The sequence below is a fragment of the Tachysurus fulvidraco genome, chromosome 1 (genome assembly GCF_022655615.1).
Source record: "Tachysurus fulvidraco isolate hzauxx_2018 chromosome 1, HZAU_PFXX_2.0, whole genome shotgun sequence".
Classification (NCBI taxonomy): Eukaryota; Metazoa; Chordata; class Actinopteri; order Siluriformes; family Bagridae; genus Tachysurus; species Tachysurus fulvidraco.
The window spans coordinates 2088266-2111747 of NC_062518.1; the positions used below are offsets into that span (position 1 = coordinate 2088266).

The 23482-nt window shown below is 37.9% G+C and overlaps 4 protein-coding genes across 7 annotated transcripts in view; all 4 read right to left on the bottom strand.

Annotated features, from left to right (window-relative positions):
* The window catches only part of LOC113660623, a 6900-nt gene extending 5678 nt beyond the window's left edge, over nt 1–1222 (bottom strand). The window contains exons 1-2 of one of the 3 annotated variants that reach the window (XM_047808898.1): nt 972–1151; nt 126–314 (exon numbers count right to left, since the gene is read on the bottom strand). In XM_047808898.1, the coding sequence (XP_047664854.1) occupies nt 126–314; nt 972–984 (202 nt within the window). In that variant the 5' untranslated portion in view covers nt 985–1151. Of the gene's footprint in view, nt 1–125; nt 315–965 lie in introns of all 3 variants that reach the window. The other 2 variants (XM_027174218.2, XM_047808798.1) reach the window with 2 other exon arrangements.
* A 2500-nt stretch (nt 1223–3722) lies between these two features.
* Nucleotides 3723–7735, bottom strand: LOC113660608. The gene is made up of 4 exons (XM_047804103.1): nt 7592–7735; nt 6009–6206; nt 5007–5221; nt 3723–4846 (listed from the first exon to the last, which is right to left on the bottom strand). Exons 1-4 carry the CDS (start codon nt 7599–7601, stop codon nt 4544–4546), a joined length of 726 nt encoding a protein of 241 aa, XP_047660059.1. The 5' UTR covers nt 7602–7735; the 3' UTR covers nt 3723–4543.
* A 5507-nt stretch (nt 7736–13242) lies between these two features.
* On the bottom strand, nt 13243–17601 carry LOC113660637. Of its 2 annotated transcripts, none has more exons than XM_047800247.1 (4): nt 17445–17601; nt 15342–15539; nt 14656–14870; nt 13243–14472 (listed from the first exon to the last, which is right to left on the bottom strand). In XM_047800247.1, the coding sequence occupies exons 1-4, from the start codon at nt 17449–17451 to the stop codon at nt 14251–14253; spliced, it is 642 nt and encodes a 213-aa protein (XP_047656203.1). In that variant the 5' UTR covers nt 17452–17601; the 3' UTR covers nt 13243–14250. The 2 variants fall into 2 exon arrangements, with proteins under 2 accessions (XP_047656203.1, XP_047656197.1); XM_047800241.1 differs by lacking the exon at nt 17445–17601 and adding an exon at nt 16482–17414.
* Nucleotides 17602–18135: 534 nt separating this feature from the next.
* On the bottom strand, nt 18136–23423 carry LOC113660633. Its single transcript, XM_027174271.2, has 4 exons — nt 23274–23423; nt 19853–20065; nt 18706–18920; nt 18136–18568 (listed from the first exon to the last, which is right to left on the bottom strand). Exons 1-4 carry the CDS (start codon nt 23281–23283, stop codon nt 18359–18361), a joined length of 648 nt encoding a protein of 215 aa, XP_027030072.2. The 5' UTR covers nt 23284–23423; the 3' UTR covers nt 18136–18358.
* Nucleotides 23424–23482: the final 59 nt, after the last annotated feature.

Here is a 23482-nt window from a genome sequence, read left to right on the forward strand (position 1 = left end):
TCAGATTTCTGAAAAGTTTCACTTTTTGTAAATGATTATTTCCAAAATCACAGACTAATATCGAGCTACATGAAAAAGGTGTTTTGCTGAAGTGTGAAAGCAGATTTATAAATTCATTTATTTACTCGGAATCTGGTCAAGAGCAGCTTGAATGTCCGTTCCAGCTCGAGACACGATCGGTACAAAAGCTATGATGACGTCACTTTGTTCCCTTGAGGACACTTCATGTAGCTTCACTTTGGACTTGAGCTTGTCCATAAAGAGCTTGTGGGTGTTCATGGTGTTCCCAAGAACCATAAAGGAGACCCTGAGTGCTGGAGATACAGAGAACAGAACAAAAAAACTAATAAACTGAGCAATAAAGTCATAAAGTCATGTTCAATGGTTTATAAATCAGTGTAATAAGCCCACATTATAAAGAAACACATTTTTATTGAACAGCAGCATTTTATTATTATTATCATACTGATAGCATGACAAGCTTACAGCATTTGACAGATGACTTTAGAGTGACTCGTATTTTCTTTTCTTTTTTTTTTTTTAAGCAGTTGAGGTTTAGGGCTTTGTGGTGGTGCTGGGATATAAATGATAAACAGTTTTATATTTTTGCATCCACATCATATTATTCCCTCTAATGTCCTAAAGCTGACTTATTTTTGGTCTTTTGTAAAATAGCAGAATCAATAGTCTTAAAAAAATATAGCTACAAACAACCAAAAAAAGAAAGAAAGAAAGAAAGAAAGGTTCCAGATCAACAAACAGCTAAACTACATGGAGACATATTTGCATAGCATGATAATGTATTATTCAGGGCTGTAAATTAACACTCTTTATTATTTACTACACAGTGATTCAGATCATTTTCTTTCCAGCAATGACAATGCAAAAATTCAAAGGCTGCATAAACATTATATTACAAATTCATCAGCAGGGATGAAAAGTATTTAAAAATTAAAATTACATACCTGTACCACGAGTCATCATGAAGTCGAATTAAAGCCGAAACAAACGTTTGCTTTGTGCTTTGTGCAGAATCGGACTGAGAGGTATGAAGACACAGGAAGTCTGATAAAAGCCCTTTCACTTTCACTCTGTCGTTCATCTGTTTATGTAACGCCAAGAGTAACTGCTGTAAGAGGCTTGAGTGTGTACTGCTGCTGTGTCAAGCTGTTACAGATAAAAATCCTGACATGGTGCTGTGACGAAGAGGAATTATTAATACTATTTAAATAAAACAACATGACCGAGGGGGTGGGGGGTGGGGGGCGGGGGGCATGGTGGCTTAGTTAGCAAGTTCGCCTCACACCTCCAGGGTTGGGGGTTCGATTCCCACCTCCGCCTTGTGTGTGTGGAGTTTGCATGTTTGCATGCAACCAAAACAAATCAACGGAATAAACCGGACATAAGCGACACACTTCGGGTGTCATTGTCTCCTATTACCCCAGATGGATCCGTCTCGTTGTAAAGAAACAAGCTCAGGGTTATCATTGATTTAGTGTTGTAGTGAGTTAAAAAGGCATGTTTAGATACAATTGAATTAAAATTATTAATTTTAATTCAATTGTATAGCCGCGAAACAACAACCCCCAACCCCCAACCCCCACTGCCCAGCGGGCTGCGGTAAAATGATCAAACATTGACCGGTCCGCGGCGAAAAAAAGATTGGGGACCACTGTTTTAACAAATGGCAACATATATATTGATAAAACCTGCAGAAAAAGTGCCAAAATCCAGCACTGTCATCATTTCTGCTCTATTTTACAGTGTTCCGTGTCCTTATGCCTTAATAGTCTTAATATCTGCACTTCACTGTTTGTTATCCACCAGTTGTTCACAGATGTTGAAACTGATATGTAAATAATTGATAAGGTCTGAAATTACATCTGATTGCGTCTGGCTTATATTTGATTTGTATCTAGTTTTTATTTACTTTTATTCACCCTGTCAGCATGACGTATTTTACTTGTCTGTTATATGTCTAAATATCACGTAATAATATGGTAAATCCTCAAGATGGTGCCGTGCACAGGCGCAGCGGCTTGATGGCTTCCGGTGCCTTTTAAGTGTGTTTTTGCCTATTTTTCTGTACGCTTATGTTAAACCCAGCAATAAGAATCCCACATACAGCCAACAAGAGTTCTGGGAACTCAATATAATCAGGCTTTTAATATACCGGAGGGGATAGCTGGAACACCGGGGTCTCTATGGATCATTCTCTCTCTCTATTTCTCTGTCACTCTCTTACTCTCCCCCCTCTCTCTTTCTCTATCTCTCTCTCTCTCTCTCTCTCTCTCTCTCTCTCTCTGTCGCTCTCTCCCCCCCTCTCTTTCTCTATCTCTCTCTCTCTATCTCTCTCTATCTCTTCCCCCCCTCTCTCTCTCGTTCTCTCTCTCTCTCTCTCTCTCTCTCTCTCTGTCTCTCTGTCTGTCTCTCTCTTTCTCTATCTCTCTCTCTATTTCTCTGTCGCTCTCTTACTCTCCCCCTCTCTCTTTCTCTATCTCTCTCTCTTTCTCTATCTCTCTGTCTCTCTCTTTCTATATCTCTCTTTCTCTATATCTCTCTCTATCTCTCTGTCTTTCTCTTTCTCTCCCCATCCCCTCTCTCTCTATATTTCTCTATCTCTCTCTCTCTCTCTCTCTCTCTCTCTCTCTCTCCCTCTCTCTCTCTATCTCTCTGTCTCTCTTTCTCTTCCTCTCTCTCTCTCTCTCTCTCCCTCTCTCTCTCTATCTCTCTGTCTCTCTTTCTCTTCCTCTCTCTCTCTCTCTCTCTCTCTCTCTCTGTAATATTGCCCTATGTTTAAGTGTTTACTGTTTTTCACTAAAGTAGATTAAGTTAGCTTATTTCTTCTCCTTGTTTTAGTCTCTAGGCATGTAGTGACACTACTAGTGAGATATTTAAGTCACCGTTGCTTCTGGGAGCAGTAGGGAGGTGGAAGCCATTTCTGTTCATGTTCATGTTTCTGTTTTCTCCTGATGTTTGGTTAAAAAGAGCTTCATGTTTGTTGTTTTGGCCTCATATCCTCCTGAAGACCATTTGAAGCTTCTCTTTCATCTGTTGAACTTAATATCCCCACATCACAGGGCAGTAAATTGTCTATAAATGCAGAATGGTTTAATTGTGAAAGTATTTTCTGAATTAGTATTTTTACTTTAATTCTTAAATCGTACAAAGTACAGTGTATTAATTTAAACATTATGATGCGTAATGTGATGATGTCAGATACGCATGGTTTTAATGATAAATTAAAAAATAATAACAATAATAAATTCCTGTATTATGGCCAGGGGGGGCACGGTGGCTTAGGGGGTAGCACGTTCGCCTCACGCCTCGATTCCCGCCTCCGCCTTGTGTGTGTGGAGTTTGCATGTTCTCCCCGTGCCTCGGGGTTTCCTCCTCCGGGTACTCCGGTTTCCTCCTCCGGGTACTCCGGTTTCATCCTCCGGGTACTCCGGTTTCCTCCCCCGGTCCAAAGACATGCATGGTAGTTTGATTGCCATCTCTGGAAAATTGTCCGTTGTGAGTGAATGAGAGTGTGTGTGCCCTGCGATGGGTTGGCACTCCGTCCAGGGTGTATCCTGCCTTGATGCCCGATGACGCCTGAGATAGGCACAGGCTCCACGTGACCCGAGGTAGTTCGGATAAAGCGGTAGAAAATGAGTGTATTATGGCCTAAAAATCACCATTAAATTCTCAGATCATTTCTTATGACAAAAACAACCATGTGAAGGTTTTTCATTTTATTTATTTATTTATTTATTTATTCGTTCATTTTCACAAACATCACATTACATTTTAGCAGCAGCATATGAGAGTTTTGATAATTATTAGAAGCAAAAATACATGTCTACAGACTCATTTAAGGAATATAGTGAAGTGACATACAGCAACCCATACTCAGAATTTGTTCTCTGCATTTAACCCATCCAAAGTGGGCAGCTATTTATGCTGCGACACCCGGGGAGCAGCTGGGGAATTCGGTGCCTTGCTCAAGGGCACCTCAGTCATGGCCAGCCCGAGACTCGAACCCATAACCTTCGGGTTACAAGTCAGACTCTCTAACCATTAGGCCACGACTGCCCCGATGAATATGAATTCATGCATTAGTGAATTAGTGCAAGATTATGAATGCGTTTAATAAACATTAAATATTTGAAATGGATTTAATCTTAAAACTAAAAAACACGTAGTTACGGTAGATTTGTCTAAGAAACCCTTATAATCGGAAAAAAACCTGTTTCATCACAAAATGTTCTAAATGAACCCTTTATGAAGCACAGAATTTTTAGAACGTTTGGTTTAAATTTTTTTCTTCTAGTTAGAATGATTGTATAATGACTGATGACAAAAATACTTGCAACAGGTTTGATCGACTCATTGTCAAAATAAAATAATGTAACTGTAATAAAAAATGCAGCTGATTGAGAAGAATCGATGTTACACTAATTTTTTATATTTATTATTATTTTGCAGCTACTGTTAGATTAGTGTGCTGTGTACACTGTAGTTATAGCTAAACAGTTGTTGCTGTTTAGTCACCATTATGTTAGGCGGCTCTAGCTGTAGTTATATTAAGCTGCTGTGGAGTTACAGATGTATTAGTCACTTCCATAATAACAGTCGTCAATTTAGATACAGTTACATTAGGCTGCTGTGTAGTTACAGGTGTAGTTACAGGTGTAGTTATGTTGGGCATCTCTGTAGTTGTAGTAGGTGGAGTGGGATTATTTCCTTGACTTGGCTGACTGAGAAAATAAACAGGTAGCACAATACCGAGAACAACCAAAGCACCGACAGCAAAATAGATCAGATAATGTCTCGGAAATCGTGGATTATTTGGTAGAATCTGCTGGAAAAAAGGAAAGCCAAATGAATCACAAAAAGTTTTATGTTCAAATGATACTCTGAGAAAACAATCTGGAAATTCCTGAAAATTGTTCCTGTTACCAAATAATCATGAAAACCGTGAACAGGTAGAAATGATCGTTTTCTAGATGTTCAATACTTACCGGGGTATGCGGTGCCTCAGGGGCCAGATGATCAGCGAGGGACTTCAGTGCTTTATCATTGATAAAACATCTCAGCAGCCCACAATCTTCATGACCGAGGAAGTCTACAGCAAACACACCATCCCTTTCTACAGACCGATTGCTGTCTGGAGCAATGTAATCTCCATCATAGGTGTGGTGGATAACTATGAGGACAACAGACTGTTGGGGAGATGCTGGAGAGAGAGAGAGAGAGAGAGAGAGAGAGAGAGAGAGAGAGAGAGAGAGAGAGAGAGAGAGAGAGAGAGAGAGAGAGAGAGAGAGATTGCTTCATTGTATTGAAATAAATATAGTGGGGTCCAAAAGTCTGAGAGCACTAGTGAAAATTCTGAAATCTTTATTTTTTTTATTTTCTTTTATTAAACTGAACAATTTGCATTACACATTATATTACTGACAGTTAGTTAATTAATAACAGTTTGAGACAAAAGTAGAATCTTTGACATGTTTACATGTCAAGTTTGTGTAAAACTTTATGATCCATTTTAGATCAAATTTATCAGAGTGTCGTCTGATCACACGCTTCAGTAGAATAGATTAGACATGAATTCCAGACCTTTAATAACTATTGCTTACATTTAAATAGGGAGCAAATATAGTGCAGGATATCGGACTTCAGTGTAGAATATAGTGTATATTTTAAATAATATCTAGAATATAGTGTATATTTTAAATAATATCTAGAATATAGTGTATATTTTAAACAATGTGTGATCTAAAAAGTAATCTAAAATAAACATATTTTTGAAGTTAAAAAGTATTTAAATAAGCACAAATAGCAATAAAATAATACATGTCTCAATGAAAGTACTGGTTAAAGCTGCGTCCCAAACCCAACAATATTAGATATATCTCAAAACACCTAAATATGGGAACGTGGGCTGGCGGTCTTTGTTGTCGATACTAGTACGATACTTAGTGATTAGTCATTTTGGTCTGAATTGACTCAAGGAAATCTCTTACTTGGAATAGTTCGAAGTGCAGCTTCAATGTCTGTTCCGGCCCGAGACACAATTGGAACAAAAGCGACGCTGACATCACAGCTATCAACTGAATCCACCAGCTGGATCTCAAGGCGTTTTTTCAGCTTGTCCATTATTCCATTTTGGACATTCGTTAATTGTTCAGGGTGATTCCTTACAAACACCCGTGTTTTTGTTCCTGGAGACAAAATGACACACAGCTGTAGTTAGTCACATTTTCCATAAAGTTTATAAATAACAGAAGAATTAATGGCAGCGTTACAAGCAGTTGCAGCCAGATCATAATAGAATCAGTGATGGGACTATTCACTTCTCTACCTAGACACTAGGGGGACATTCTGGAAGTTTTTCTGTCTTGTGCCATGTGCTTTTTTTTGTTCTGTGTATCACCTGTGTTTGCCCCACCATGTCCTTGTTTCTGCCTCTGCACACCTGTTCCTTGTGTTTCTATGATTTCCTCCCCTATTTAATACTGTGGTCTTTCATCTGGTTTTTGAGTGCTTGTCTCTGTGTCTGTTTTGTTCTCTGTGATTTGTTTTGATTCTGTTTCTTTGTTTCTGTCACCCCACCCCCCACCCCCCACCGCGGGTGGACTTTGCTCCTCACCTGTTCCTGTGGTTTATGCTGCTTCATAAATGGATCATAAACAGAAACCTTCTGTTATCAGTTGAAGTAATTAAGTTGAAGTCTGTCTTTACAATAGATGAATGTTGCAGAAAATGACTAGAAAAATGACTTTGTATTTCCTTTTTTTTTTTGTTTAACATAAAGGGTCTGAATAATTATGGCCCAAAAACCACATCCAGCAAAGACAGTTTTGCCGTTACAACATAAGAAAGTACAGCATTTTATGAAGCAGTACGGTGACCGAGAAGTGCAAAACACATTAAGAAATCCGAAAACAAATTAACAAATCCGAAAACAAATTAACAAATCCGAAAACAAATTAACAAATCCATAAAAACTTTTACAAATCCGAAAACACAACGACAATTCAAACAACTCGGAAACGGTAGGTAGAACCGATTTACTTACCGATCATCGGACAAGACACCTGTCATTCACCTGTATATATTGAATGAAGTGTCTTGTACAATGATCGGTAAGTTTCTACCTACCGCTTTCGGGTTGTCTGAATCGTTGCACGAAACACATTAACAAATCCGAAAACACAACGACAATTCCGACAACCCGAAAGAGGTCGGTATCGTTTGTGACTGGAACACTTTTACCGATCATTGGACAAGACACCTGTCACTCAAGGTATACATGAAGTTCAACAGTCTGCCGCAGGCAAAAGTTGGAATGGATTACTGTGGATTAATTCTGTTATTTTCTTATATTTAAACGGAGAACTTTACACATTACACATAAGATTAAATACCTGTATATCTTGAGTGACAGATGTCTCGTCCGATGATGGTGGTTGATTATTAACAGACAAATCCTTATATTTATACTGTACTGTAAATCGCATTTATAACTTTACTATATTTAGCATAAGTCTACCATAACTGATAAAAAAACGGTAAGGATTGATAGTAAAATGGAAGGAATACAAACCAAACACCATCTTGAAGACAGACCAATCGTTGTGCAGTTTTTTAGTGCGTTCGTTGTCACGAAGCGATTTCACTTTCGATTCTACACGTTGCTTTACTCGGTTCACTCGGTTCACTCGGTTCACTCGGTACTTCGACACATTGCTTAAAATATACACTGTGTTCTAGATATTGTTTAAAATATACACTATATTCTACACTAATGTCCGATATCCTGCACTATTTTTGCTCCCTATTTAAATGTAGGGAAAAGTTATGAAAGGTATGAAATTCACGTCTAATCTATTCTACTGAAGCATGTGATCAGACGACACTCTGATAAATTTGATCTAAAATGGATCATAAAGTTTTACACAAACTTGACATGTAAACATGTCAAAGATTCTACTTTTCACTCGAACTGTTATTATATATAACTAACAAACTGTCAGTAATATAATGTGTAATGCAAATTCATTCATTCATTCATCTTCTACCGCTTATCCGAACTTCTCAGGTCACGGGGAGCCTGTGCCTATCTCAGGCGTCATCGGCCATCGAGGCAGGATACACCCTGGATGGAGTGCCAACCCATCACAGGGCACACACACGCAATTCTCTCACACACACTCACACACTACGGACAATTTTCCAGAGATGCCAATCAACCTACTATGGACCGGGGGGAGGAAACCGGAGTACCCGGAGGAAAAGCCCGAGGTACGGGGAGAACATGCAAACTCCACACACACAAGGCAGAGGCGGGAATAGAACCCCCAACCCTGGAGGTGTGAGGCGAACGTGCTAACCACTAAGCCACCGTGCCCCCCTTGTAATGCAAATTGTTCAATTTAATAAATGAAATAAAAATAAAAAATTTCAATGTCAGAATTTTCACTAGTGCTCTCAGACTTTTGGACTCCACTATCTGCTCAATTTTACAGTGTTCCGTGTCCTTATGTTTTAATAGTCTTAATATCTGCACTTCACTGTTTGTTATCCACCAGTTGTTCACAGATTATGAAACGGATATGTAAATTATTGATAAGGTTTAAATTGCTCTGAAATTACTGATTGCGTCTGGCTTATATTTTATTTCTAATTTTGATTTACTTTTATTCACCCTGTCAGCATGACATGTTTACTTGTCTGTTATATGTCCAAATATCACGTAATAATATGGTAAATCCTCAAGATGGTGCCGTGCACAGGCGCAGCGGCTTGATGGCTTTCGGTGCCTTTTAAGTGTGTTTTTGCCTATTTTTCTGTACGCTTATGTTAAACCCAGCAGTAAGAATCCCACATACAGCCAACAAGAGTTCTGGGAACTCAATATAATCAGGCTTTTAACATACCGGAGGGGATAGCTGGAACACCGGGGTCTCTATGGATCATTCTCAACTCTTGGGGGCATTGGAAGAATCGTCCAGCATCCTTGATAGGAAACAACTACACAAACCGCTGCTTCCCAGCATTTTTCTCACCAATGCCAGATCCATTAACAGCGAAATGGACAAAATAAAGCTACAGATCACTGCAAACAAACTCACTGAGGACTGATGCATCCTGTTGATAACAGAAACATGGGTACACTCATTCATTTTGAATGGAGCATTGAGCTAGCAGGCTGCACAGCATTTCATTGTGATAGAAACAAAGACTCTGGTAAGAGGAAAGGTGGTGGTGGTGGTGTGTGACTTTACGTTCATAACAGCTGGTGCAACAACACTACAATTCTAGACATGCATTGTTCTTCTCACTTACTCATTTTCCACCGCTTATCCGAACTTCTCGGGTCACGGGGAGCCTGTGCCTATCTCAGGCGTCATCCGGCATCGAGGCAGGATACACTCTGGACGGAGTGCCAACCCATCACAGGGCACACACACACACTTATTCACTCACACATGGGCGTAAATTTCATTTAAGTGTAGGGGGGGACAATAAATATAAAATTTCTCATGAGCAATTTTTGAAGGGGGGACACAAATAATAGTTAATTGTACTTATAAAGATATGTCCCCACAGTGAAAAACTTTTATCATAAGCTTTTATCATTATTATTGTAGTCATTTTATCTAGTCTATGACACTGCAAGGCAAGTTTATTTATACTGTAGCACATTTCATACACAATGGTAATTCAAAGTGCTTTACATAAAGAAAGTAAAACTATCATAAAAAAATCACAACAATAAATTAAAACAACAAGTAATTAAAAAAGGTTTAAAATTTTATTTAAAATTAATTAAGACACTTGATTTTTGAAGAATTAAGAAATTGATTATACAAAAAATACAGTGAGGTCAGTTCGGACGTAGTACAGTGCTCAGTTGTAAATGCACAGCTAAACAATATGCTAATTGTGGCCGTTAATGTTAAGTTAACATTATGCCAAGTCGTCCCAAATAAAACAATGCATGGGAAACGGCTTTGGCGTGTTAGTTACAGTGCACTATGGAACAAGCAAGTAAACAAGCTAATTTTAACTAGATAAGTAAGATTTTAATCGCTAATATAGCAGATTCATGGAAAAAACATCAGTAATGAATGAATCTGCATCAACTACATTAAAGAGAATCGCTTTATTTAAGGTGAATAAAATCCCCTACGTAACGGAGTTTAATATTAACTGAGCCGCAGCCACACACCTGACTCGTGTGTGCAGAGTAGATGAGATGTACTGGGAAAGCAGGCAGTGGGTAAAACCACTGTGAGGAAGGGGAGCGTTGACTCAACTGTTTCTAAATGCATTTTTGCGGGGTTTTTTCTACTTATACAATTATTTAGGTATACATACATATATTTTTCATACTAGAGAGTGCGATATTTTTTTTTTAAAAATTTTTTTTTTTTAAATCCTCGGCCCCCCGGGATTTACGCCCATGCGCGCGCACACACACACACACACACACACACACACACACACACACACACACACACACACACACAAGGTGGAGGCGGGAATAGAACCCCCAACCCTGGAGGTGTGAGGCGAACGTGCTAACCACTAAGCCACCGTGCCCCCTGCATTGTACTTCTGATTAAAAAAGTTCCCTGCTAAATGAAGCATACATTTCCAGCTTACAGTCCTCTAACCACATGAAAAGACAGAATACATTAACACATAGGGAGTAGATTTACAGTTTAATTATCTTCTAGATAACGGTGACATAGAATAATGATATGACTCGATATGAAGGGAATTTAATGCATCTCTCTCTCTTTATCCCCTCCCCCTCAACTCTTGCAAACGTGTTAGCTAGCTGGCTAAACTAGCTAACTGATTTTACATCAGACTAAACACAAACAGCTCGCATAATTAGACCCCAGACAAAATCCAGCACCCCTTCCAGAGACGCCAAGAAGGTCGGGTACTCTACACTTTCATTTGGCCCATAAGCACAAATAACAGTGAGAGACCTAGCCACGACCCGAAGGCACAGGGAAACGACCCTCTCGTTCACCGGGGTCAACTCCAACACATGGTTGCTGAGCTGGGGGCTATGAGCACACCAGACCGCCACCTCTCACCGCAAGCAAATCCAGAGTAGTAGAGAGTCCAGCCTCTCTCAAGGAGTGGGGTTTCAGAGCCCAAGCTGTGTGTGGAGGTTAGCCACACTATCTCTAGTCGGCATCTCTCATCCTCCCACACCAGGTCAGGCTCCAATGTTCCCGCCTTCGACAGCCACCCAATCCACATTGCACCAGCCCCTTAGGGTTCCTCATGCAGGTGGTGGGCCCACAGGAGATCGGCCCCACGTCGCTCCTTCGGGCTGAGCCCGGCCAGGCCCCATGGGTAAGACCCGGCCACCAGGCGCTCGCATGTGAGCCCCAACCCCGGGCCTGGCTCCAGGGTGGGGCCCCGGTTGCGCCAAAATGGGCAACATCATGGACCTTGGTATTAAGCTTCTCATAAGGGGTATTTGAACCTCTCTTTGCCTGGCCCGTCACCCAGGACCCGTTTGCCTTTGGAGACCCTACCAGGGGCAGAAAGCCCCAGACAACATAACTTCTTACAGTACATCATTCAGGCACACAAACCCCTCCACCACAATAAGGTGGCAGTTTGAGGAGGGGTTCTTACAGTATGTGTTTGTAATATCAAGCTCTGGTTGTTCCAAATCCTGTATTTAAGCAAAACTAAAGTTTGTTTCCATATGAAAAAGTTTGAACATTACATATCAGTTGCAGTTAATTTGTCAATAAATATTCAGATTGGCCCATGACTTTATATCAGTTTTATATTTTGGCCCACTGTGAATTTGAGTTTGACTCCCCGACCCCGCTCTAGATAAAGGTGACATAAAATAATGATATGACTCGATATGAAGGGAATAAAACAACACGTGCTTGCAGTTATAAGAAAATAATCATAAGCAGAATGAAGTAACATCTCTCTTTCTCTCTCTCTCTCTCTCTCTCTCTCTCTCTCTCTCTCTCTCTCTCTCTCTCTGTCTCTCTCTGTAATATTGCCCTATGTTTAAGTATTTACTGTTTTTCACTAAAGTAGATTAAGTTAGCTTATTTCTTCTCCTTGTTTTAGTCTCTAGGCATGTAGTGACACTACTAGTGAGATATTTAAGTCACCGTTGCTTCTGGGAGCAGTAGGGAGGTGGAAGCCATTTCTGTTCATGTTCATGTTTCTGTTTCTCCTGATGTTTGGTTAAAAAGAGCTTCATGTTTGTTGTTTTGGCCTCATATCCTCCTGAAGCCCATTTGAAGCTTCTCTTTCATCTGTTGAACTTAATATCCCCACATCACAGGTTTAGCCAGGTTTAATAATGAGAAACCCTATTTAGCTGTCTAACCAAGTCATGAATGGGTTCACTTTTATTTCATATTTTTGATTGACTTTTAATTGAGTAAATGGGTGAACTCTATGGGGCAGTGAGCTGACCAGTCAGCTTCTAGCTACTGTAGGCTCCGTTACAGTTAAGCCTCTAGTGTCGTGTCTGTACGTTCCTTTTGGCGCCAGCACTCAAGCATAGGAGGTTGTGTTATCTACTTGAGTGTAAAAGACAGCTGTGCCTGAATCCACTGTTTGTCACAGAGCTAAAGGCAGTGAATTCTACAAAAATGGTCAGCTTTTGGTAAAGAGTTGGAAACGTCGTGCAGAGATCCTTTCCACAGAATGGTACAGATCCACATGTCCAGACATTTCCCAGAGAATCATACAGTAGATTGGGTCTCCATCTCCTTGGTGGTAGGACGAACACTAACACAAAATAAAAAAAAGGGCCCCAACGATAAAAACTGAACACTTGTCAACAAAAGCAAGTGGAACCAAGAACGAACTGAGCTCAAAGAAACTGAAAAAAGGAGTTTTCTGATTCTGTTCCAAATTCTAAGACTACATTAGACTACTAAACCAATGTACATTATTACTAATACGCCGTAATAATTGTTACACAGGGCAGTAAATTGTCTATAAAAGCAGAATGATTTACTTGTGAAAGTATTTTCAGAATTAGTATTTTTACAATTCTTAAATCGTACACAGTATAGCGTATTAATTTAAACCTTATTATGCGTAATGAGATGATGTCAGATACAAAGGGTTTCAATGATAAATTAAAAATAAATAACAATAATAAAAACAATTTGTTAGTATTATGGCCTAAAAATCACCATTCAATTCTCAGATCATATCTTATGAACAAACACAACCATGTAAAGGTTTTTCATTTTATTTATTTATTTATTTATTTATTTATTTTCACAAACATCACATTACATTTTAGCAGCAGCATATGTGAGTTTTAATCATTCTTAGAAGCAAAAATACATGACCTGTTTACCTACAGACTCATTTAAGGAATATGAATTCATGCATTAGTGAATTAGTGCAAGATTATGAATGTTTTTAAAAAACATGAAATATTTTAAATAGATTTAATCTTAAAACTAAAAAAAACAGGTAGTTATGGTAGATTTGTCTAAGAAACCCTTAGAAACAGAAAAAAACTTCTAAATGAACCCTTTATAAAGCACAGAATCTATTATAGTGTTGGGTTTCATTTTTTTCCTTCTAGTTAGAATGATTGTATAATGACTGATGTCAAAAATACTTGCGACAGGTTTGATCGACTCAATGTCAAAATAAAATAATGTAACTGTAACGAAAATTCAGCTGATTAAGAAGAATCGATAGTAGACTATTTTTTTATATTTATTTATTTTGCAGATACTGTTAGATTAGTGTGCTGTGTAGTTATAGCTAATAGTGTAGTTACTATTATGTTAGGCTGCTCTAGCTGTAGTTATATTAAGTTGCTTTGGAGTTACAGATGTTGAATCGGTCTTCTCTTCATTCTCGCAGACAAACTCTTTGGTTTTTGTTCATTTATAAAACTCTTATCGGTAAACAAAAAACTGCTCTTTTCAGTTTTCCGCTGCATGTGATTGGAATCATCTGCAGCGGACTCTTAAGCTAAGTTCATTTATATCGCGTTCTTCCTTTAAATATTCAATTCAGTCACTAACTCATGATCACTGTACCTGTACATGTTTTTAGTGTTTTTTACGTGCCATTGTTTCTAGCTGTGTTTGTGTATTGTATTAGTTTTTATGTTGCCTCTTGGTCAGGTCGTCATTGTAAATGAGAACTGGTTCTCAAATGACTCACCTGGTTAAATAAAGAAAGTAGATGTATTAGTCAGTTGCATAATATAACAGTCTCCTATTTAGATACAGTTACATTAGGCTGCTGTGTAGTTACAGGTGTAGTTATAGGTAGAGTTATGTTGGTCATATTCCGAGGTAGAATATGATTATTTCCTCGACTTGGCTGATAGAGAAAATAAACAAGTAGCATCATACAGACGACACAAACAACCAAGAAACAACAGAAGACAACAATGATCCAACGACGTCTCTGACGTCGTGTATAATCCTGTATAATCTGCAGGAAAAAAGGAAAGTCAAATGAAAAACAACAGCTTTTGTAGACCAGTTTTATGTTCAAATGATACTCTGAGAAAACAATCTGAAAAATCCTGCAAATTGTTCCTGTTACCAAATAATCACAAAAATTGGTAACAGTGAAAAGGTAGAAATTATTGTTTTCTAGATGTTCAATCCTTACCGGGGTATGTGGTGCCTCAGGGGCCAGATGATCAGCGAGGGATTTCAGTGCCTTATCATTGGCCAAACAATTCAGCAGCCCACAATCTTCATGACCGAGGAAGTCTACAGCAAACACACCATCCCTTTGTACAGAGCGACTGCTGTCTGGAGCAATGTAATCTCCATCATAGGTGTGGTGGATAACTATGAGGACAACAGACTGTTGGGGAGATGCTGGAGAGAGACAGAGATACAGAGAGGGGGGGGGGGAGCGAGAGAGAGAGAGAGATTGCTTCAGTGTATTTAAATACCTATAGTGGGGTCCAAAAGTCTGAGAGCACTAGTGAAAATTCTGAAATCTTTATTTTTTTATTTCTTTTATTAAATTGAACAATTTGCATTACACATTATACTATTGACAGTTAGTTAGTTAATAACAGTTAGAGTCAAAAGTAGAATCTTTCACATGTTTACATGTCAAGTTTGTGTAAAACTTTATGATCCATTTTAGATCAAATTTATCAGAGTGTCGTTAAATAGCAATAAAGCAATATGTCTCATTGAAAGTACTGGTTAAAGGTGCGTCCCAAACCCAACAATATTAGATATATCTCCAAACACCTAAATATGGGAATGTGGGCTGGTGCTCTTTGTTGTCTACTATAATTATTGGTTAGTCATTTTGGCCTGAAGGAAATCTCTTACTTGGAATAGTTCGAAGTGCAGCTTCAATGTCTGTTCCGGCCCGAGACATAATTGGAACAAAAGCGACGCTGACATCACAGCTATCAACTGAATCCACCAGCTGGATCTCAAGGCGTTTTTTCAGCCTGTCCATTATTCCATTTTGGACATTTGTTAATTGTTCAGGGTGATTCCTTACAAACACCCGTGTTTTTGTTCCTGGAGACAAAATGACACACAGCTGTAGTTAGTCACATTTTCCATAAAGTTTATAAATAACAGAAGAATTAATGGCAGCGTTACAAGCAGTTGCAGCCAGATCATAATAGAATCAGTGATGGGACTATTCACTTCTCTACCTAGACACTAGGGGGACATTCTGGAAGTTTTTCTGTCTTGTGCCATGTGCTTTTTTTTTGTTTTGTGTATCACCTGTGTTTGCCCCACCATGTCCTTGTTTCTGCCTCCGCACACCTGTTCCTTGTGTTTCTATGATTTCCTCCCATATTTAATCCTGTGGTCTTTCATCTGGTTTTTGAGTGCTTGTCTCTGTGTCTGTTTTGTTTTCTGTGATTTGTTTTGATTCTGTTTCTGTGTTCCTAGTGTTTCCAGCCTTTTGTTATTTTCCCTAATAAACCCCTTTTATGCTTTCCCTGATTTTGTTCTAAAATTTTATCACCTTTGTCATCAGCAGGATAGCCTCAAGCCTGGCATTTTTTGAATCATGGAACATCTACCCTGGATTTTTTTTTTTTTTTTTTTTTTTTTTGCGGTTTAGTATTTTTTTTCTGTACCTATCTTTCTATTTTTCTTTATGCTGCTTCATAAACGGATCATAAACAGAGACCTTCTGTTATCCGGTTGAAGTAATTAAGCTGAATTCTGTCTTTACAATAGATGAATGTTGCAGAAAATGACTAGAAAAATGACTCTGTATTTCCTTTTTGTTGTTAAACATAAAGGGTCTGAATAATTATGGCCCAAAAACCACACCCAGCAAAGACATTTTTGCCGTCACAACATAAGAAAGTACAGCATTTTATGAAGCAGAAATTATACAGAACTTCACATATAAAAAGACATACTGAATCTAATCTACATAAAAATGGATGAATTAACAATGTCTGATGATCTCAATAAAAACAAAACAAACAAAGAAACCTTGAAGCATTTTTCCTGTTGACTGGTTATGAGCTTTCCAGAATACTTGTTTGTGCTTTTCTTTTCTATGAGACTTTCTCTAGAGACGGCTAACACACTCAGCCACTGCAGTTTCAGTTTTAATTATGAACAACACACAATTAACATTTAGAAGGAGACACAACCACACAACTACACACACACACACACACACACACACACACACACACACACACACACACACACACACAAAACTACCTCGATATCAAAGTTTCCATAGCCTGCAAAACCCCACATGCTCATATCAGAGTCAAATTCTAATTGCAGTTTATTAAACATATACAGTCTCCTCCCTGCTAAAACTGATAAATGTCATGTAAAATAAATATTTCTCAGACAGTCCAAGGAACATAACATTCCACTGACAGATATCACACTAATTGCTCTAAGTCTCCTGGAACTCGGCCAGTTGTCCTTTTTTCCCTGGAACGTTCCCTGGAACATCCACCCTTTTATTTATTTATATGAAAAATGGACCGTGTAACAAATATTTTATTCATGTGTTTTACAGCCCTCCACTGGTCTGCCTTGGCAAAGCATAAATAAATCCTTCATAGCAACAAACTCTGAGTTTAAACCAGGAAACACCCAGGATCTAGTGCTGGACCTCTCCCCCCATCTTCAACCTTTTGCCTGAATAAATTGACATCTTTGCTGTCTTTAAATGTGACCATCACACACATCTAAATATAGGGAAGTATATGAGTGAATATTTTCTGCAAAAATATTACATGAGAGAAAATATAATGTATATAATTGAGCAAAACAACAGCGTATGTACAGTAATTTGATATATGTTACCAGACAAATCCTTATATTTATACTGTACTGCATTTATAACTTTACTATATTTAGCATAAGTCTACCATAACTGATAAGAAAACGGTAAGAATTGATAGTAAAATGGAAGGAATACAAACAAACCAAACATCTTGAAGACAGACCGACTGCTGTGCAGCTTTTTAAAGCGTTTGTTGTCGAGAAGCGATTTCACTTTCGATTTGACACGTTGCTTGATTCACTCGATTCACTCGATTCACTCGACTCCGCCACACACCCTCCCCGTAAACCACACTTTTAATCTTTTACACTTTCTCGGCTAAATATATCATCATATCTTTCTTACTGAAATATTTAAATTAGCATTTCAATCCTTTATACTCATTATTGAAAATTCCTAAATGCCTTTCGATCGTTTTTTTCTGAACTACTGAATCATCTAAACGGCTCTTCAGCTCAACGAATCGGCTCCCAGCGTTCACTTAAAAAGCTGTCAAGGAGCCGAAGTATCTGTAAACGACACATCAACTCTTAACTCGTCAGTTATATAACAGTAAACAACTCAGCAATGATTCGATTCCCAAAGTCTCATAGGGAATCGACTCTTTTCAGGATCACAACTACATAGGTTAAAAATAATTTTTTTTTACGTCCAGAGGAGGTCCAGAGGAGGTCCAGAGGAGGTCCAGAGGAGGTCCAGAGGAGGTCCAGAGGAGGTCCAGAGGACTAAACTAGTTGCTATTTTTCTATACTACTAGAAAACTACTGCTAACTGCAATGGTTTCTCAGGCATATTTTATGAATGGTGTTTCATCTATAAATGCATACAATAATATATACTGTATATTTTATTAAACATTTACAGTTGATCTCACATGCATATACAAACTGCTCACTTCATATTAGGCTCATAAAGATTATATACAGCTACAACCATAACTGACACTATATGTCACACTTTCAACATTGTCATATCTTTGCTTTAACTTTAAATTTTTAATTTACATTAAATATAAAGGTACACACCGATGTATGGTGTGTAAAAATTAGTTCCATATTTATTCTAACAGCATTTTGACCGTAATGGTCGTGTTTCCAGTTGTACTGTTTATGGTAGTGTTAGGTTGTGTTGTAGGTGTAATGTGATTTTGCCATTTATTCATGTAAATGCTAAAGCAAATGGCTATCACTACTGCAATAGCAAAAACTATGCAGATGCAAACAAATATGTATGGACTGCATGGTCTTTGAGATCCGGATGTTTCAAGCTGTTGGGATAAAAAGAAAAAGAAAGAGACGAGTTATACACAAGTACTGGTTTGTGTTAATAACTTTGGTTAAGAAGGTTCAAATGTAAATATCGATGGTTGATCATTTGTACGATATGGTGTTGTCTCCTGTGTACCTGAGTATTGAATGAAGCGCCGATAGTGATCAGATGATCGGTGGCAGCTTTCAGCGCCTTGTCATTGCAAAGGGATCGGAGTAGTCCCAGGTCTTCATAACAGAGCAAGTCCACAGCAAACACATCGCTCCTGTTTATGTTCCATTTGCTATCTGGAGCGATGTAATTCTCATCAAATGTGAAGTGAAGCACCGCGAGAATAACAATCTTACCCGCTGAAAGGATGAGAGATAAATAAAGCAACTTTAGAGCTTCTCAAGGCTAAAATGCATGTAGCTGTGGGAGTGGGCTGAGGGAGGAAACTGGAGAACCCAAAGGAAAGCCCGAAGCATGAGGAGAACATGCGAATCAAACCCCCAACTAAGGCAAACATACCCCACTCTGTCTCATGAATTTTCTATACTAGCACTTATAAGATAAGACTAAGACTAGATAAGACTTTATCTCCCTTTGGGTTTGCTTGGACCTTGCTCCCCCCACCTGCCTTCGCCATGGTCCTTGCTCCCCCCACCTGCCTTGTCAGGACTCAGCCCGGACTTTGGCCACGTGCATGTGTTTATGTTCTTACTGTTGTCTTGTCCTGTCTTTAGTCCGTGTCATGTTTCGTGTTCCTTTGTTATTAATCCCCGTTTATTTCACCATCCTGCATTTCGGTCAGTTTTATCCCGCGCTCGTGACATTAACATTGTACATCATAATTATCAAAACCATTACTATGCTAGCTTTACCGGTATATTCTATTTCCAAATTGAGTTGTCGCTGTGGCTATACATTGGGATTTTCTGCCTATAAAATACTTCACAGTGCAGTTGTAAGACATCATACGTATATTTTACCAAGGACATGAAAATGGATCACATTAATATGATATCGTTGTATAGCTAATATCGTTGAATAGCTCTGTGCCGTCAAAATGTCTACAATGCGGAAAAAGTTAGAAATTTAGGGTGAATCTACAAGTTTACTTTTCTTTCATTCGAGATACACACAAAAGGAAAACGATTCAGTTCAGTTCAGACTGTAGCCTTCAACACTATATCTTATAGAGAGAGAAAAAATAATTTCACCTCATGGAGAGTTTCCCAGGCTTCTCAGGGTTTGAAATGTATTAAGAGAAAACATATTTAACTAAAAGCTTATTCCTTACTTCTTGGAATCTTCTGAAGAGCAGCTTCAATGTCTGTTCCTGCCCGAGACACAATTGGGACAAAGGCAACGATGAAATCACAGTTGCTTTCTGTCTGCACTTCAGTGAGGGAAAGACGTTGCTTCAGCCGCCTTAGAAACTCTTGATGGATGTTCATGGTGTTCCCGAGCACTATCGAGTAGAACTTCAGTGTTCTTGGCTCTGGAGACAAAGCTGCAGAATACAATGGAATTTCAATACAATGGTGAACTGAAGGTTAGCTGAATGTAAAGTTTTAATGTATATAAATGTAAAGATTAAATGCACCTCAAAAAAAATCTTTAAGTTGTGAAAAACACAGTGATCCACATTAGAGAAGAGTAGCCATTGTAGCAGGAAAAAAAAACATTACAACTAATATGTTTGAGGGTTACAGCTTTTATAATGAATAGGAAGTGTAGAAGTGGAGGTTTCATGATGTAATGTTTAGCACGATGGACTCAGACTCAGCAATCTGAGTTCAGATCCCGCTGAAGGATACAGAATTTAATTGGTGTATAAGCTTGTCTATGCTAGAGGATGACCTGGTACATCAGTGGCTGAGCTGTTGGGCTACAGATTGGAAGGTTGTGAGTTCAAACCCCAGGTCCACCATGCTGCCAATGCCGTAACCCTCAATCGTTTAGTTAAACAAAATGTGTGTCTGCCAAATGCTTTGAATGACTTTCTCATCTCTGTAGCTGCAGGATGTTACTACTTTCCCTCAAAGTGCTCTGGGGTGATCTTGTTACACTCATCTTCCTCCATTTATCTTCCACAGTTCAGTTCAGTAAATTTTTAGTTTCAAATCAGGGCTCTCAGCTAGCCATTGTGTTATTTCAATGTTTTAGCGTCATCTTAGCATTGCTGTACATCATTGCATATAAATTGAGGGCTGATTGGAAGACTCTTTAAGTTTCATCTTTTCCAGTGACCATGTGAAAACAATCCATATTATAGAACCACACAATGAAGAGCTTGAAAAAAAAATTAATTGGGTAATGAACAGATCTACGATTATGAGGGTTTCAGTGTTATGAGTTGACAATAATTACCTTACCATTTTCAGGGTTTAGCGGGGTTTGGGATCTGAACACTTCAGTCTAGAAACTCCATAATGTGAAATCCTTGACTATGTTGAGCCCCCAGATCATTTTACTAATCTTGTTTACTCTTACTGAAAAGGGTTGGGGATTTATTGTTCTATCCTCTGTTATCACTTTTCCCGATCTATCCACTCGGTGTGCTAGTGTCCAGTTCGGCCTCCTGTTTCCGTTATTCACAGATAATAACCCACTCTGTCTGCTCTCAGTAGCTCTTATTACTAAGAGCTACTGAGAGCAAACAGAGCCATATTATATAAGGCATCTTACTGAACCATTAACATTTTCCTTTTAATTTGAATTTTATCATCTCTCTCTCTCTCTCTCTCTAATCCTTTTAATCTACCGTCATCTTCACTGTCACTGTTACATTTATTTATTTTTATTTCACTTTACATTTACTATGTTCCAAGTGGTTTACTGTATGCATCTGTTTGTGGTTTATTATCGTAAAAACCTCAAGCACTGCCGAGAATCCATTTTGTCTGCTGGTAAGAATTATTTTTACTCATGAAATAAATCTTATTAATGCCAGTTAATATTATATATGAACACCAGATAGATATCATGCTTGTATTTTGTTTAGTTACTGCTTGTATTACTTTTAATTTAGTTCTGCAAATTAAAATTATAGTAAATATGATTTTTAGATAAATCATTTTATATATATATAGCTAAGTAAAGTCCAGCTTAAACTTAGTCCACTTAGTACTTAAATCTTTGGCCTATTGATTTGAAAGTTGTGAGTTTAAATCCCATTGAACAGACTAAAGCTTTTATCCCTCAACAACTCACTTTACTCTGTGCTTACATTAGTTTCTGTTTCAGTGTTTTATTATGTAGTATAATACAGTACAAAATACTGTTAATACATTTACTCAGAACATCAAGGGTGTGGTGCTCCAGAGAATTTGTCGGGAGGAGAAAGCTTGTGGAGAAACACACACACCCAGAAGACTAACACGTTCCTCAGCTGTGTGTGAATATTTGTTTTGTAAAACCAATAATTATAATAAGCAAAGAGAAAAACACACAACACTGTGAAAATTCTTTAAGAACTTGTTTTGTTTTGTGTTTTTTGTTTTGTTTTGTTTTGTTTTGTTTTGTTTTTTTGTTTTGTTCTGATCGGTTTTCCACTAAACTGGTGTTTCAGTCTGCTGGTGGAATGGAAACAGACTTATGGGATGTTTTCAATCAGCAATAAGTGAGTCTGATCTAAACTGCCTCAGGACTCTGTTGTGTTTCAGTTTTATATGTGTGTTTTTCCCTTATACTGGATTTTAGTGTTTGAAAATAAATCTGAGCTGTTTTTTAAATGAACAAACACTTGGAGCATCTCAGAAATGGGTTTGATATCAACATTTCCTCTGAAGATACAAATGTTTGTATACACTTTTCTATGAATACAGAAATGATGTTGAAACAGTACAGACTCCTGAGTGTATACTTTCATTTGCGTTTCATATTAACACCACTGTGGAGTGAGACATGACAAAGACGTTTGGTAAAAAGTTTAAAGCTCCTTATTCACCAGAACTGATACGTGGTCACTTATTCGATCTGTTGAAATAAAAGTTTTTCTTTAAGTTGAGTTAAGACTTTCAGTGCATAATTCATGTTAATTCTACCTGCCTTTGTGATGAAGAATGCATACACACCTCACACACACCTCCGTAAAGGACACGTACATGTTTAACCTGTTTTTTTTATTGTTGTTAATAAAAAGAACTTAGGACACCACCTTATTGTTTTAAACCTTAAAAACATCAGCTTTCCATATTTCACTGAGAAATATTTATTTCAAACGTATTTCAATACATACTAAAAAATAAAGCATAATATATTGATATATATATATATATATATATATATATATATATATATATATATATATATATATATATATATATATATATAAAATTATGATAAAATCCCACAGTAAATATATAGCATTTCATTGCCAAATATATCCATTATTGCACATATATTTAGGATTGATGATACAAACTGATTTGCAACAGGGATTAACCAGGAAGTGTTTCTTTCTTTCTTTCTTTCTTTATTTCTTTCTTTCTTTCTTCCAGTTCACATTTCTAATAACAACACACCCCAAAATTCCTATTTTTGCTTAAAGACACTTTTATATAACGATAACAAAATATCTTTCATGTAACTCCTATAACGACTGAAGCATTAACTCATATAACAGGATGCACATTAAGAACACGACCTAAAAACAACAGAGTCTATGATCAAGCTGTAGTTTATTATCCTCAATATAAAAAAAACTATTGACAAACCTTGAGCCATTCTGAAGGGAGACGGATCCCGAGCTAACAAACTTGCAGCAGCTTTTCAGACGGAGGAGACACGACACAGTTTACTTTTTTGTGCATCAGCAAGAAACACCTTGATGGGGGGGGTGGCAAAGTTTGTGAACTCCTAGCAGAGCAACAGCTGAAGTACAGTAGATTATCTGAATCAGATTATCTGAAGATCTAACTTCTAG

What these genes read in the sequence shown, in the direction of transcription:
- LOC113660637 (XM_047800241.1), bottom strand. An exon ending in TGCACTTCGAACTATTCCAA is followed by an intron (nt 14,871 to 15,341) that starts GTAAGAGATTTC and finishes GTCTCTCTCCAG; the next exon opens with CATCTCCCCAACAGTCTGTT. An exon ending in CTGAGGCACCACATACCCCG is followed by an intron (nt 14,473 to 14,655) that starts GTAAGGATTGAA and finishes TTTTTCCTGCAG; the next exon opens with ATTATACAGGATTATACACG.
- LOC113660608 (XM_047804103.1), bottom strand. An exon ending in TGCACTTCGAACTATTCCAA is followed by an intron (nt 5,222 to 6,008) that starts GTAAGAGATTTC and finishes CTCTCTCTCCAG; the next exon opens with CATCTCCCCAACAGTCTGTT. An exon ending in CTGAGGCACCGCATACCCCG is followed by an intron (nt 4,847 to 5,006) that starts GTAAGTATTGAA and finishes CCTTTTTTCCAG; the next exon opens with CAGATTCTACCAAATAATCC.
- LOC113660633 (XM_027174271.2), bottom strand. An exon ending in TCTTCAGAAGATTCCAAGAA is followed by an intron (nt 18,921 to 19,852) that starts GTAAGGAATAAG and finishes TCATCCTTTCAG; the next exon opens with CGGGTAAGATTGTTATTCTC. An exon ending in GCGCTTCATTCAATACTCAG is followed by an intron (nt 18,569 to 18,705) that starts GTACACAGGAGA and finishes TTATCCCAACAG; the next exon opens with CTTGAAACATCCGGATCTCA.